The sequence below is a fragment of the Ursus maritimus genome, unplaced genomic scaffold, assembly GCF_017311325.1.
Source record: "Ursus maritimus isolate PB19 unplaced genomic scaffold, ASM1731132v1 scaffold_5, whole genome shotgun sequence".
Taxonomy (NCBI): domain Eukaryota; kingdom Metazoa; phylum Chordata; class Mammalia; order Carnivora; family Ursidae; genus Ursus; species Ursus maritimus.
Window position 1 is genome coordinate 35044599 of NW_024426663.1, and position 13533 is coordinate 35058131.

The 13533-nt window shown below is 37.1% G+C and overlaps 1 protein-coding gene across 3 annotated transcripts in view; it reads right to left on the bottom strand.

The window, feature by feature from the left end:
- The window catches only part of RAD17 (RAD17 checkpoint clamp loader component), a 30819-nt gene extending 17346 nt beyond the window's left edge, over positions 1 to 13473 (bottom strand). For 2 of the 3 annotated variants that reach the window (XM_040622205.1, XM_008691322.2), the window contains exons 1-9: positions 13317 to 13473; positions 11983 to 12086; positions 8213 to 8467; positions 7629 to 7712; positions 3579 to 3735; positions 2760 to 2896; positions 2224 to 2276; positions 2018 to 2143; positions 1850 to 1919 (exon numbers count right to left, since the gene is read on the bottom strand). In XM_040622205.1, coding sequence (XP_040478139.1) covers positions 1850 to 1919; positions 2018 to 2143; positions 2224 to 2276; positions 2760 to 2896; positions 3579 to 3735; positions 7629 to 7712; positions 8213 to 8467; positions 11983 to 12086; positions 13317 to 13332 — 1002 coding nt within the window. In that variant the 5' untranslated portion in view covers positions 13333 to 13473. Of the gene's footprint in view, positions 1 to 1849; positions 1920 to 2017; positions 2144 to 2223; positions 2277 to 2759; positions 2897 to 3578; positions 3736 to 7628; positions 7713 to 8212; positions 8468 to 11982; positions 12087 to 12965; positions 13003 to 13316 lie in introns of all 3 variants that reach the window. The other variant, XM_008691323.2, reaches the window with a different exon arrangement.
- Between the last annotated feature and the right edge of the window lie 60 nt (positions 13474 to 13533).

Sequence of the window (13533 nt, forward strand, 5' to 3'; positions counted from 1 at the left end):
CTGGTACTGAATTTTTAATCTTTATAAAAAATCACAAAGATATTTTTTAAAAAATCACAAATAATCCTACCATCCAGATCTAATCACTCTCAGCATTTTTATGTACTGTTTTCTAATATGTACAGGTCCAAGTATATATGTGCATTCTGCTGTTATTGAAAACTGTTTTGTTTCAGCACAGTGAAATGGAGTCAGAACGAAACTTCAAACCTATCTGATACTTTTTTTTTTTTTAAGATTTTATTTATTTAACAGAGAGAGACAGCCAGCGAGAGAGGGAACACAAGCAGGGGGAGTGGGAGAGGAAGAAGGAGGCTCCCAACCGTGGAGCCTGATGTGGGGCTCGATCCCAGAACACCGGGATCACTCCCTGAGCCGAAGGCAGACGCTTAACAACTGCGCCACCCAGGGGCCCCCTATCTGATACTTAATAGTTGTGGGATATTATGCAAGTTATTTCTCCCCAAAAGCTGTTTCCTTATCTGTAAAATAGGGATTATGTACCAATTTTGTATGGTTGTGGTGAGATTTAATAAGATCAGGTATGTGAAAATACTTTGCGTAGTGCCTGACACATAGCAAGGGTTGAAGATACAATTTCTATTGTTAGCACTGTAACTTCACTCACTCACTCACTTATTTATTTATTTATAATCTCTACAGCCAACAAGGTGGCTCCAGCTCACGACCCCGTGGTCAAGAGTTGCATGCCCTTCCGAATAAGCCAGCCAGGCGCCCCTGCATGTTGTTATTTTTAACTTGACATTAAACCGTATTTTCTCATGTCACTAAATATTCTCAAAACACCCATCAATCACATGATACCTCACCATAATAACTGCTCCCTCTATTACTGGACTCCGTTTGTTTCTGATTTTTCACTATTAATAGTTTTTATTTATTCCACTAAGTGCTCTACATACATACATTATTTTGTTTAATCCTCAAAGCAAACTCTCCCTTGGAGATTGCCATCAGTTACTATGATCCGAGTGCTGCAAAAAAACCTTAGGTTTCATGTAAGATTTGGTTGATCTGTAGCAGTAGGGTCCCCTAGAACCATGCTGCTGGGAGAAGTTCCATCAGTTTATTTTAACATCATGTTGATTTGAAAGATAGAAAAAAGTGATCTATTAAAAATGACAACAGCTGTTTTACAATGTTAATATATATAACACTACTGAACTGTCCATTTAAAAATGGTTAAGATGGTATTGCTGATATTGCTGATAATACTGTATAACTACTTGAAAGCTGCTAAGTGAGTAGATCTTAAATGTTCTCACCACAAAAAAGAAATGGTAACTACACGAAGTGATGGAGGTGTTGTGGGTAATGCCACAGCGGTAATCATTCTGCAGTACGTAAGTGTATCAAATCAATGTGCTGTACACCTTAAACTGGTACAATATTATGTGTCAAGTGTATCTCCATAACGTCAGAAAATAAATGGTTAAGATGGTAAATTTTATGATTTTTACCACAATAAACACACTATTAAATTAAAAAAAAATTGTGACAACAGGACAAAAGTAGAGTTGGACTGTTGATGACTAATGTACCTAGATGCCAGGAAACAGTTTCTTGATAGGAGACACAATTTATAGCACTAAGCCAAGCAAAGGGAAATTTACCTCAATGTGAAAGAGAAAGCTAGGTTTAATAATAGCGAAAGGTTAGGGATTTTTAAAATCAGTATTTCCTGCCTTTTCTAGAATGAGAGGCCTGACGAATGTAAACAAATATTTTAATTCTAAAAAGAGAAATAATATGTGTTTATAACAACACAAGTATGGCTTTCTAAAACTACAATGTAAGATTCAAAATAATCAGTTCTTAAGAGACGTACCTTGTTAGCTTCCATTGTCACTATTCGATTAAGAAATTTCATCATAATTGTTGGTGCCACAGGGTTAAAACTGTTTAAAAAGTTTTATAAAAAAAAGATACTGGTTAGATGATCAATTTAAAAATATAACATGTATGTGAGCATTACAAGCAGAAATTTCATTCTTACCTAATGTTTGCTATAGCACACTCTTCCTGAATTTCTTTGGGAAACAGTAACCTTTGATTATTATCTCCACTGAGACTGTCAGAAATTATAAAGATTAGAGGACATCGACCACTGTGCACATATTTCCTAGAATAAAGTATAGCAATGTTGAAATATAAGGTATTGTCATTTGATTCAAAGTTTGAGAAAACTTCACTGAAACTCACCTGAGAATTTCATGTAAAGTATGAGAATCTCGATAAAACTGGTTAGGTAAATCCTATTGAAAAATGATAAATATTACTCAGTTTCATTAATGTGTAAATTTATACAAGATTCATATTAACCAAATTTGGGAAAAAATGTTACCTATTCAATGTATTGTAACTAAAACTTTCACAGAAATTAAGGAAAACATGAAAAAGCGGACGTCCTAAACAATAAATGCATCAATGGGAAACCCAATCTTCAATCAAATTTCTTAGGATCGCTACTAGTTACAGTATTTTCACTAAGACATCATTTTCCAAATTATTTCTTTTGCTTTTCTATACCAAAGCCATTAAAATTTTAAAGTTCATTAACCTATAGCTACTCTATTCAAGTTTACTGAAAAAGACCTGAGACTTCAGCTATCACCGAGCTTTTACGTTACATTTTATCACTATTAATACTATGCAGAGAGTTAATGCCGCTATTAATAAGATATATCTTGCAATTATTTACTGAATAGTTACAGCAGGATCTCAAAATTTGTCCGTACTTCAACCAGAATTATCCTCTTATCAGTTCTTAGATCATCTCCAAGCATTTGTAGTTTGTTATACTTCGTTGCTCTTAGTAGAAACTCTTTAAAAACTGCTATCTGAGACTGGTAGGGAAATACATGGAAGCTGGCTTCTGAAAGAAAACATTTAACATTTTTACTTTAAACAAATTATGTATACATCGAAATTACACATATGTATGTAACACACACATATACATTACTGAATACATTCGCACATACATGAAGGAGCTTACGACATTGTAGATTTTTTTCTACTTAGGCAAAACTGTACAAATTTAAAATACAATATTCAAGACAAGAGTCCTCATGGACCACAATGGATTTTCTATAACAATGAATGTAATATAGAATGAACCGACTGTAGAACACAGCTGTCAATATAATAGCCACACAACTGGTAAAAACATTTGTATCTTTCCCTATACAGTGAAAATACGCCAAATGAGTATGTTGACGATGGATCAGTCAGTCAGACTTAATCCTCAAAGAATCTCATTCTCCTCTACTAGAAGCAAGCATCCCCTCTTCTCCTGAAAGTACTTCTGTCTGAAACTGGGAAGTATGAAAGAAAATGGTCTCAGATGGTTTCCTCTGATTGCTACTCTCATTTTGTGAAGCTACTGATAGTGGGCAGATACCAATCTAGCATAGGAGTCACAACATAGATTTTCTCACAAAAACATACACCCAAAAGAATCTTAGGAATCTCAAGAATATAGATGGGGAGTTCATTTTAAACCTTTAAACATAGACTTTTCCCACTATTTCCACTACCTTCATAGCAAACCTTACCAGGATTAAGTATCTCCTTGAAATCATCTTTTTGGAAATCTGGTAAAATTGGATTAATCCACTCTTGTACTTGAATACCATGCTCCTTTGATAGTATTTTTATAGTTGTTGTTTTCCCACATCCAGGAGGACCTGTTATTAATAAAATAGATCCACCCTAAAACCAAACACAAACATTAATCAAAAATCAAAATCACTGGATTGCTAGAATATTAGGTTTGAATTTTCTTTCAAATAGTAATTACTTCTATAAATATTTACTAAATATCTAGTAAAGCTGACCAAATTTTATACTGATGTTAGCTGGATTATACCAGCTTTAGATAAAAGAGGATAATCATATTTCCTAAACTTTAGCATAACTTCTAATAGTTCTTCAATTCTTGCATTATGTCCCTCTTAAGGACTTAGTAGCCAAATTTTTTTTTTTTTTTAAGATTTTATTCACCTGACATAGAAAGAGAGAGAGAGCACAAGCAGGGGAGGAGAGGGAGAAGCAGGCTCCCCGCTGAGCAGGGAGCCCAGTGCCGGGCTCAATCCCTGGACCCCAGGATCATGACCTGAGCCGAAGGCAGATGCTTAACCAACTGAGCCACCCAGGCGCCCATACTCAGTAGCCAACTTAAAACAACTAAACTTCAGCTAGATTAAGGAGGTAATGTCTGAAACAAGTATTTTTAGAGGTTACCTGAATTCAAAAATGCTTTAGTAATAAACAAGTATAATATTCTCATGAGAAGATGTTAGTTAGGATATCAGAATCTTTAAGAAATGTATATTAAGAAACATATTTTCCAGAGACAGAACTTCAAAGAGAGACGATAGGTTGTAGGTCACAATAATATCTCCTTATATAATAAATCTGATAAAGAAGTTAAAGCTAGGGGCGCCTGGGTAGCGCAGTCGTTAAGCGTCTGCCTTCGGCTCAGGGCGTGATCCTGGCGTTCCGGAATCGAGTCCCACATCGGGCTCCTCGGCTGGGAGCCTGCTTCTTCCTCTCCCTCTCCCCCTGCTGTGTTCCCTCTCTCGCTGGCTGTCTCTCTGTCACATAAATAAATAAAATCTTAAAAAAAAAAGAAAAGAAGTTAAAGCTAAAAAAAAAATATCAGGGGAAGATGATTTCCTACATTCCCTGGTGGGCTATAATCCTGCTCAACTGTTTTATCTTTATTAACTAATATAAATAAGGGCCCTTGTATGTGGCTCCAGAAGACAAGCAGTCCTACTTTTTAAAATGTATGAGTATATGAGTTATGGTGATATCAGCCATGAATTTAATGATTCAATAATATATATTAAATATGGTATCTTTGAACAAAAACAAATAGAAAACAAGGTTGTATATTGATGAGGTGATGTAAATATGACCAGGGGAAGACTGTTTTGTAGCAACCTAACTCCTTATTTCTCTTAGGAACTATGATTTCACTATTTGCTTATTGTTTCCAGTAACTTTACAGGACATACCTAATGTAAATAACAAGAACTGACTACTTCCAAGCAGATTACTTTTAAAAAAAAAGAAGAGGAAGATGAAGCATGGGCACCCACGTACAGTTCTAATATGAGTTAAGTGTCTTGTTTTTGGACACAGTGAGTAGAGCCATATAGCAAAAGTTTTTGCTTCCCATAAGAGAAGTGGGAGATAGTCTATCAGAACACTAAAACATGAAGACTTTTGTTAATGTTCCCATTGTCTACATTATAATAGTTTTTTTGAATTGAAGTATAAATGGCATATAGCATCCTAATAGTTTCAAATGTACATCATAGTGATTTAATATTTTTATCTTACAAAATGATTATAAGTCTAGCTATCTCATCTGTCGCCATATAAAGTTACTGCAATATTATTGACTATATCTCCTATGCTGTACATTACATTTCCATCATACTGTAACAGTTTTACCATATTTTGAAGATATTGCCGTGAAAAATTAAATTTAGCATGTATTTTAAGTACTTACAGTAAATTTGAGAAAAAATAATTTTGGCTTGCCCACAGAAAAATCTACAAGTTATCAAAAATTGTTTTGAATAAAAATGTCTTATAATTACTAACATCACTGAACTTTTATATAATAAAGAGTATATGATTGGTGAGAGTCCAACTTCTTGGAAGAAGCTTTTATTTTTATTTTTTAAAAGATTTTATTTATTTGTCAGACGGAGAGAGAGAGAGCACACAAGCAGGGGGAGAGGCAGGCAGAGGGAGAAGGAGACTCCCCGCTGAGCAAGGAGCCCAATGCAGGACTCGATCCCAAGACCCCTAACCAACTGAGCCACCCAGGTGTCCCAATAAATAAAATCTTGAAAAAAAAAAATCACCATTTCAAAATCTTAACATAATAACTGATTCAGACAAAGACTGAAAATGGACACTAAAGCACTTATGTGAAAGACTGCTGGGGAACTAGACATTTAACATTGTGAAATTATCTCCCCAGAGATTATGTGGCAGTTGCAAGGGAAATCTACTTCATAATGAAGATTTCTATTAAATCTATTCAATCAGTTAAGTGTCTGCCTTTGGCTGAGGTCATGATTCCAGGGTCCTGGGATTGAGCCCCTAGTCGGGCTCCCTTTTCAGCAGGGAGTTTGCTTCTCCCTCTTCCCGCCCGGCTCAGGCTCTCTCTCATTAACTCTCTCTCAAATAAATGAATAAAATTAAAAAAAAAAGATTTTTGACTATTATTTCCTTCATTAAATGATCAAACTTAACATGAAAGACAGCAGGAGAATCAAACATTTTCTGATATGGTGCAATATAAAACATATACCATGACCTAAAAAGTATTCTTCAAAAATGTTCAACTTGAATCTATCAAACCCCTGACTCACACTTCCAGGCCATAGGAAATGCAAGATAGAAGAATAAGTTAGTCATCATGACGAGGAAACAACCTGACAAATCTACAATGTGAGAGTTCTACAAGTCACCTGGCCTGGCCTCTTCAGTAAGTCAATGTCTTAGAGAAAAAGAGAGGGTAAAAGAGGACCGTTCTAGATTTTAAAAGACCTAAGAGGTGTAACAATCAAATGCAATGTGTAGTCCTTGATTAGATCCTGGATATAACAAATCCACTATAAATGACACTTTGTAGACAAATAGAGAAATGTGAATATGAAATGAGCATTAGATAACATTATGGAATTAATTTTGTTATATAGCATAATGGTATATATAGTTAATTAGGAAAGTGCTTTATTAAAAAAAAAAAAAGAGGGATACTGATATTTCCAGAAGTCTGACCGAAATGTCACATATTCATAATTGAAAATACTTCATATACTTTAAAATACTTAAGAGGGAAAATGATGGGTATATAATAGACATAAGAGTATTCATTTATTATTCTACTTTCCTTTATGTTTGAAGAATCTCAAAATAAAGTTTAAAAAGAGAGAGAAAGAATATTCTAGTTTGGAGGCTAAAAGTAATTACAGAAGTAGGAAGTGAAACAAAAAACATCAGCCTTAAAATGAATGATGACTGTTTTAGGCTTTATTTAGTACAAAAACTAATACGTAATTTGCCTGCTTGCTTCAGCAGGAGATAATCTGATGTGCTAAATATACTAGCACCCTAACTGATTTATTATACTTTATGACAATGATAAGATGTAAGTGGGGAAAGAAGTACAAGTAAAGGAGAAAACTCAAAATCTCTGAATCTTTTAGTGAAGTCTGTAGTAGTAAATCAGAGACTTTTTTATTGTAGGTGATCTGGACTTAACAAAATCATCATAAAAGTTTAACTTCTGGGAGCCTGGGTGGCTCAGTCGGTTAAATGTCTGCCTTTGGCTCAGGTCATGACCCCAGGGTCCTGGGATCTAGCCCCGCATCAGGCTGCCTGCTCCGTGGGGAGCCTGCTTCTCCCTCTCCCCCCTCCCTCTGTCTGCTGCTCTCCCTGCTTGTGTGAGGGCTTGCTCTCTCTCTCTGTCAAATAAATATATAATCTTAAAAAAAAGTTTAACTTCTTACAATCAACTATAAATCAGAGAAACATTAGATGTTATATATTTTAAAACACATTTCTAATTGAATTACCTGTTTTGGTTGCCTTTCTAAGATTTTAGCTTTTAACCAGGTTTCGACTTCTTCAATTTTCTTTTTATGCACAGCAAGTTCATGCTAAAAATTTCAAGTTTAAAATAAAACATTTTAACTCAAGGATTTTTGGTACAGCAGCACACATTAATCTAAATTAAGCATTTTTAATGAAAAAACTAGCAAACAACATGATATGAGAATTAAAAATTGCTATTACACTTCATTTCTTGTATTGAAAAATTCTGTTCTTAACGCTGACACCACTGTATGAGAATTTGGGATTACATAATTACATAATCTTTTTAAATCCTGAAATACATTTTGGGAAGGGATATTACATTTAAGAAAAAAATAAAACAGAGCAGTTCTATGTTGGGATTAAATTAAATCTATGACAAATAACCAATGGTACAATTTCAGAATAACATGAGAAATGCTGAGCCATGAACATAAAAAAACTAGGAATTACTGTTTTTTTCTAATTCATTCAGAAAGATTCATATGAGTAATAATCTGAAAATATACATTCCACTCCTTCCTTAAATTAAATTATGTACACTTGTTTGCATCCTTTTTAGTACCTGAGTTTCTGGCTTGTATTTATCCACCCATGGTTCATTTTCAGACAGATACTCTTTTGAATTTTCTAGACCATAAATCTTTTCTAAGGAAGATGGCTTTTCTCTTTTTCTAGCTGGAAATCTGCTACTTTCTAATCTGGAAGGCACATTTTTCCTTCTGTGACTTGAGTTATTCACACCTAATGATGTGGCAGTAACAGAGATGCCTGTATTCTCTGAAAAATCATCAAACGATGGGTCTACCCAGTCTGTTACCTGAAAAAAAAGGAAATCATACAAATATTACATTATCTACATCTATACCCTATATAAGTGCACTATTCTACAAAATATTCACCTATCTTTAACATTTTATTTTTATCTTTTTAAAGATTTTATTTATTTTTTAGAGAGAGAGAGAGCACAAGCAGGGGAAGCGGCAGGCAGAGAGAGAAGCAGGCTCCCTGGCGAGCAAGGAGCCGGATGTGGGACTCCATCCCAGGACCCTGAGATCATGACCTGAGCCGAAGGCAGATGCTAAACCGACTGAGCCACCCAGGCGTCCCTATCTGCAACATTTTAAATCAAAACCTCACAAATTAGTTCTTTAAATAAAACTGGCACTGTACGTATTAGTTACTTTTTTACTTCATGGTAGGTACATATGCATACTTGTCCACTTGACCAGGGTAATGACAAATGCCATATAAAGGAATATAGAATACAAATTTAATTCTTTTCACTAATTAAAATCTTCCTAGTACAGAAGAGTCTGATTTTTCTTAAGCTCATTTGTAGGACTGAAACACGAATATTAAAATTATGTACCAAAAAAGCAAAATAAAGAAATAAAATATTATTTTAACCATATATAACCGTAAAAAGAGTAAAACTTCTGCCTTGAATTCATTCACAACTAAGAACCATTGCAAGCATCCACATAATCCCTATCAGCTTTAAGACTTTGAGATGATACAGCCTAAGAATCCTGATGCTATGAATAATTTGTAATTATGGCTCGATTTTATTTCTCTTCATCCCATAAAGCTAATAGTATTTTCATAAAAGGGAGGCAGGCTTTCCAGGGAGGATGATCTGTTTCTCAGATTTGTCTAAGAAAACAGAACTGGGATAATAGAGCAGCAAAATCAGTGAGTTCTACTTCATGTTCTTCTGGTCTATAGAAACTGCTGATCTCTTTACATTTCCCTCCATCATTACCCTTTCTTTAGAATACTTTGTAAGTATACACAGATAAAGATGATGAATTAAGCAATTTAAATCCAAAAATACTTATGAGTATTAAAAAGGTTTTTTTAGTAACTAAAATTTTTAAGATGAATTTTCTTAACATTCCTACAGTATAAATCTAGAAAAACCAAACTTAGTATGTGGCTTTTGAAATTCCTTGGCTGGCTAATTCGGGGGAACCAAGATTGTATTTTCCTTGAAGAATATACTCAGCCATAGTTGTGAACCATTTATTAGACAATGCTAAGGAAAAGCAAGTTGGGATTTAGAACTATTTCAGGGGGGCGCCTGGGTGGCACAGCGGTTCAGCGTCTGCCTTCAGCTCAGGGCGTGATCCCGGCGTTATGGGATCGAGCAATCACATCAGGCTCCTCCGCTGTGAGCCTGCTTCTTCCTCTCCCACTCCCCCGTGCTTGTGTTCCCTCTCTCGCTGGCTGTCTCTATCTCTGTCAAATAAATAAATAAAATCTTTAAAAAAAAAAAAAAAAGAACTATTTCAGGAATGAAAGCCACCCTTCACTCCCCCTTTCAGGACAGAAGGTTAGGAATATTATCTTCAATGAGTAAAGAAATGAAGACCTATAGGAAAAAATTTGTCATAGCCAAAAAATTCATTTCCCTTTCTTCAAAAGACTGTCAATAGTTATTACAATTTTGGCTCTTCTCTTCTTTTTTTAAGAGTTTAGGGGCACCTGGGTGGCTCAGTCAGTTAAACATCTGCCTTAGGCTCAGGTCATGATCCCAGGGTCCTGGGATTGAGCCCCGCATAAGGCTCCCTGCTCAGCAGGGAAGTCTGCCTCTCCCCTCACTCATCGTCTCTCTCAACTAAATAAATAAAATCTAAAAAACAAACAAGAGTACGTAGGGGCACCTGGGTGCCTCTGTCAGTTGAGCTCTGACTCTCGGTTTCGGCTCAGGTTGTGATCTCAGGGTCATGAGACTGAGCCCCGAGTTGGGCTCCACACTCAGCACAGAGTCTGTTTAAGACTCCCTCTCCTGGGGGCACCTGGGTAGCACAGCGGTTAAGCGTCTGCCTTCGGCTCAGGGTGTGATCCTGGCATTGTGGGATCGAGCCCCACATCGGGCTCCTCTGCTATGAGCCTGCTTCTTCCTCTCCCACTCCTCCTGCTTGTGTTCCCTCTCTCGCTGGCTGTCGTTATCTCTGTCAAATAAATAAATAAAATCTTAAAAAAAAAAAAAAAAAAGACTCCCTCTCCTGCCCCTCCCCCCGGCTCACACAGGCTCTCTCTCTCAAAATAAATAATCTTAAAAAAAAGAGTATGTAAAAATATGTTATAGTAAACCTTTTGATAGCAAATCTGATCTTGCAATTCTGATCTGCAAGTTACTTACACATTCTATAATTTTATTTCTTACATAAATGTGGACTCCGATTTACTAAGAAAAAAAGAGAGAAACAGCAAAGTTTAATAATTTACTTAAGATCAGAGAAAAGTAAGACCCACCAGTAAGAAAATAACTACCCAGTGAATGAGCATGATACTGACTGACCCCCATCCTACTCTACCACTAGCCTTGCTGAGAAGTGGCACACGAAAACATATGATTTTTAAGAGGCAGCGCTTGTGGTTAAGCTTTATTTTTATTTATCTGTTTTTTTAAGCTTTTATTTATTTGTTTGAGAGAGAGAGACATAGCAAGGAGAGGGGCAGAGGAGGAGGGAGAGAAAGGGAGAGAATCCCAAACAGACCCCGCACTGAGTGCGGAGTCTGCCACGGAGCTGATCCCATAACCCTGAGATCATGACCTGAGCCGAAACCAAGAGTCAGATGCCCAACCAACTGAACGACTGGTGCCCCTTGTTGTTATGCATTAACACTAACTACGATTCATATATGTCTCTTTCTTCCATTGATCTTTCTTTTCTTTTCTTTTCTTTTTTTAATTTATTCGACAGAGATAGAGACAGCCAGCGAGAGAGGGAACACAAGCAGGGGGAGTGGGAGAGGAAGAAGCAGGCTTCCCAGCGGAGGAGCCTGATGTGGGGCTCGATCCCAGATCGCCGGGATCACGCCCTGAGCCGAAGGCAGACGCTTAACCGCTGTGCCACCCAGGCGCCCCTCTTCCATTGATCTTTCATTCAAGAGTTTTCAGCCTTTCTTTCTGACTGGAATTGCAAACATTTTTTTAAAAATTAAGGTTATGGGGCGCCTGGGTGGCACAGCGGTTGAGCGTCTGCCTTCGGCTCAGGGCGTGATCCCAGCATTACGGGATCGAGCCCCACATCAGGCTCTTCCGCTATGAGCCTGCTTCTTTCTCTCCCACTCCCCCTGCTTGTGTTCCCTCTCTCGCTGGCTGTCTCTATCTCTGTCAAATAAATAAATAAAATCTTTAAAAAAAAAAAAAATTAAGGTTGTGCTTTTAGTCATTTCACTCAAATCTTTACAGTTTTTAGACCACCAATTACAACAGATCCTGGACATTGTTACTTTGATGGCAATAACAAGTCATTAAGAACAAACAAAAAATAATCTTTCTTTTTTGGGCAATTATTACATGGCCATTTTAGTGTATCATACCTTTGTGGAAGATACCTTTGGTCTAAGAGAAGTTTTTGACATTATAAACTTTAATAGTTCCCATCCGTAGTATACAACCTGTAGTACATTAAAATATAATTCACCTAAGGAAACAAAAGGAAAAAATCTCAAATTAGGAGAAACTATAAAATGTAAGTATAGTAATATAAACCGATATAATCTACAGTATGATAAAGGCTCAAGAACTAATGAGAGGACATAGTAAACATAGGTGAAGTCAAAATGCTAAAATAAAGTTTACTTTTACTATAACTGTGTCAGATAATCCACATGGTGGTATAAACAGTCTTTCATATGAACTCAATAACGTACTAGAGAAAACAGGAAAAAAACACATATTCGACATTTTGTCAGTAAGAAAATCAGACAATTCTATTTGTGCAGCTTTTATGCTGAAAGTTAAAATTTCCCTCATTTTAAATCACAGTTCCAGGGGTTTTTTTTCCCCCACAAAATTTCAAAAAAACTCACCATGTAACAAATTCAGACTTTCACTTACTTTGGAAAAACACTTTAAATCTAACTGTATGTATTCTTTGTAACTGTTTCCTGTACCTGAACATATTAGGAAATTTGGGGGCAACAGTTTTCCGACTTTAATAATTCTTCAATGTTTACATAAACTAGTGAATTCACCAGTTTGAAGTGAGCTCGAAGCAAAGTTTTTTAAGGTCTGCAAACTTATAAATTGGAAGGTGTAATGGACTTTAAGGTTTGGACGCACCTACGGCATACAACGTGTAAACGCTTCCATACGCGAAAAAATAAATTGTACATACACACACACACACACAAATTGTTCACGATTAAGGAGGTTTTTGCTTTGGAGATTCAAAGAGATACATGAGTGGAAAAAGCACTTCTTGAGTAAATACAGTTGGCAGGTCGAAATAAAAGACGCAGACTGTTTTTAAGGTCGGGACTCGAGTCGCTCTTTAAAAACGAGACTGACAATCACCTACTTTAAAAAAGGTAACTGTCCCAGATGATGTCCCGTTCCTGAAATGAGACGTCAGAGGTAAAACAGACCTTCAAGAATATTTCTAGCCTACCCACCACCCGCCCTCACACACCGCACTGGGGATCGCAAGCCCAGACATTCGTCCAACGTAATGCTACTCATCAGCGGAGGGCCGAGAAAAGCTCTCACGTCCCGACTCCAGGCCAGAATTTTGCACCCCCACCCTCCATCCCCAAATGGGATGGGCAGGTCGGGAGGAGGAGCGAAGAGAGCTTGGGGAGACGTGAAGGCAAAGATGGGTTCGCGTCTCTAGAACATACACAGAGCAAAGCCGCAGCCGCGGCGGCCTTACTTTCCGGGAGCTGCATCCCCTCGCGGGCGGAGAGGAGCGGAGGAACCAGGCTCTGCTCCAGCAGAAGGGCAAGCAACCGGCCCGACCCGGGCTCAGCGCCGAGCCTCTCGGAGGTCCCGCCTCTCGGGGACCTTCTAGACCGGTCGGCGCTTCCGCGACACAGGCAGAAGGGCGACCGCCAACGGCGCCAGTGGCTTAGGCATCTACCGCATTGCCT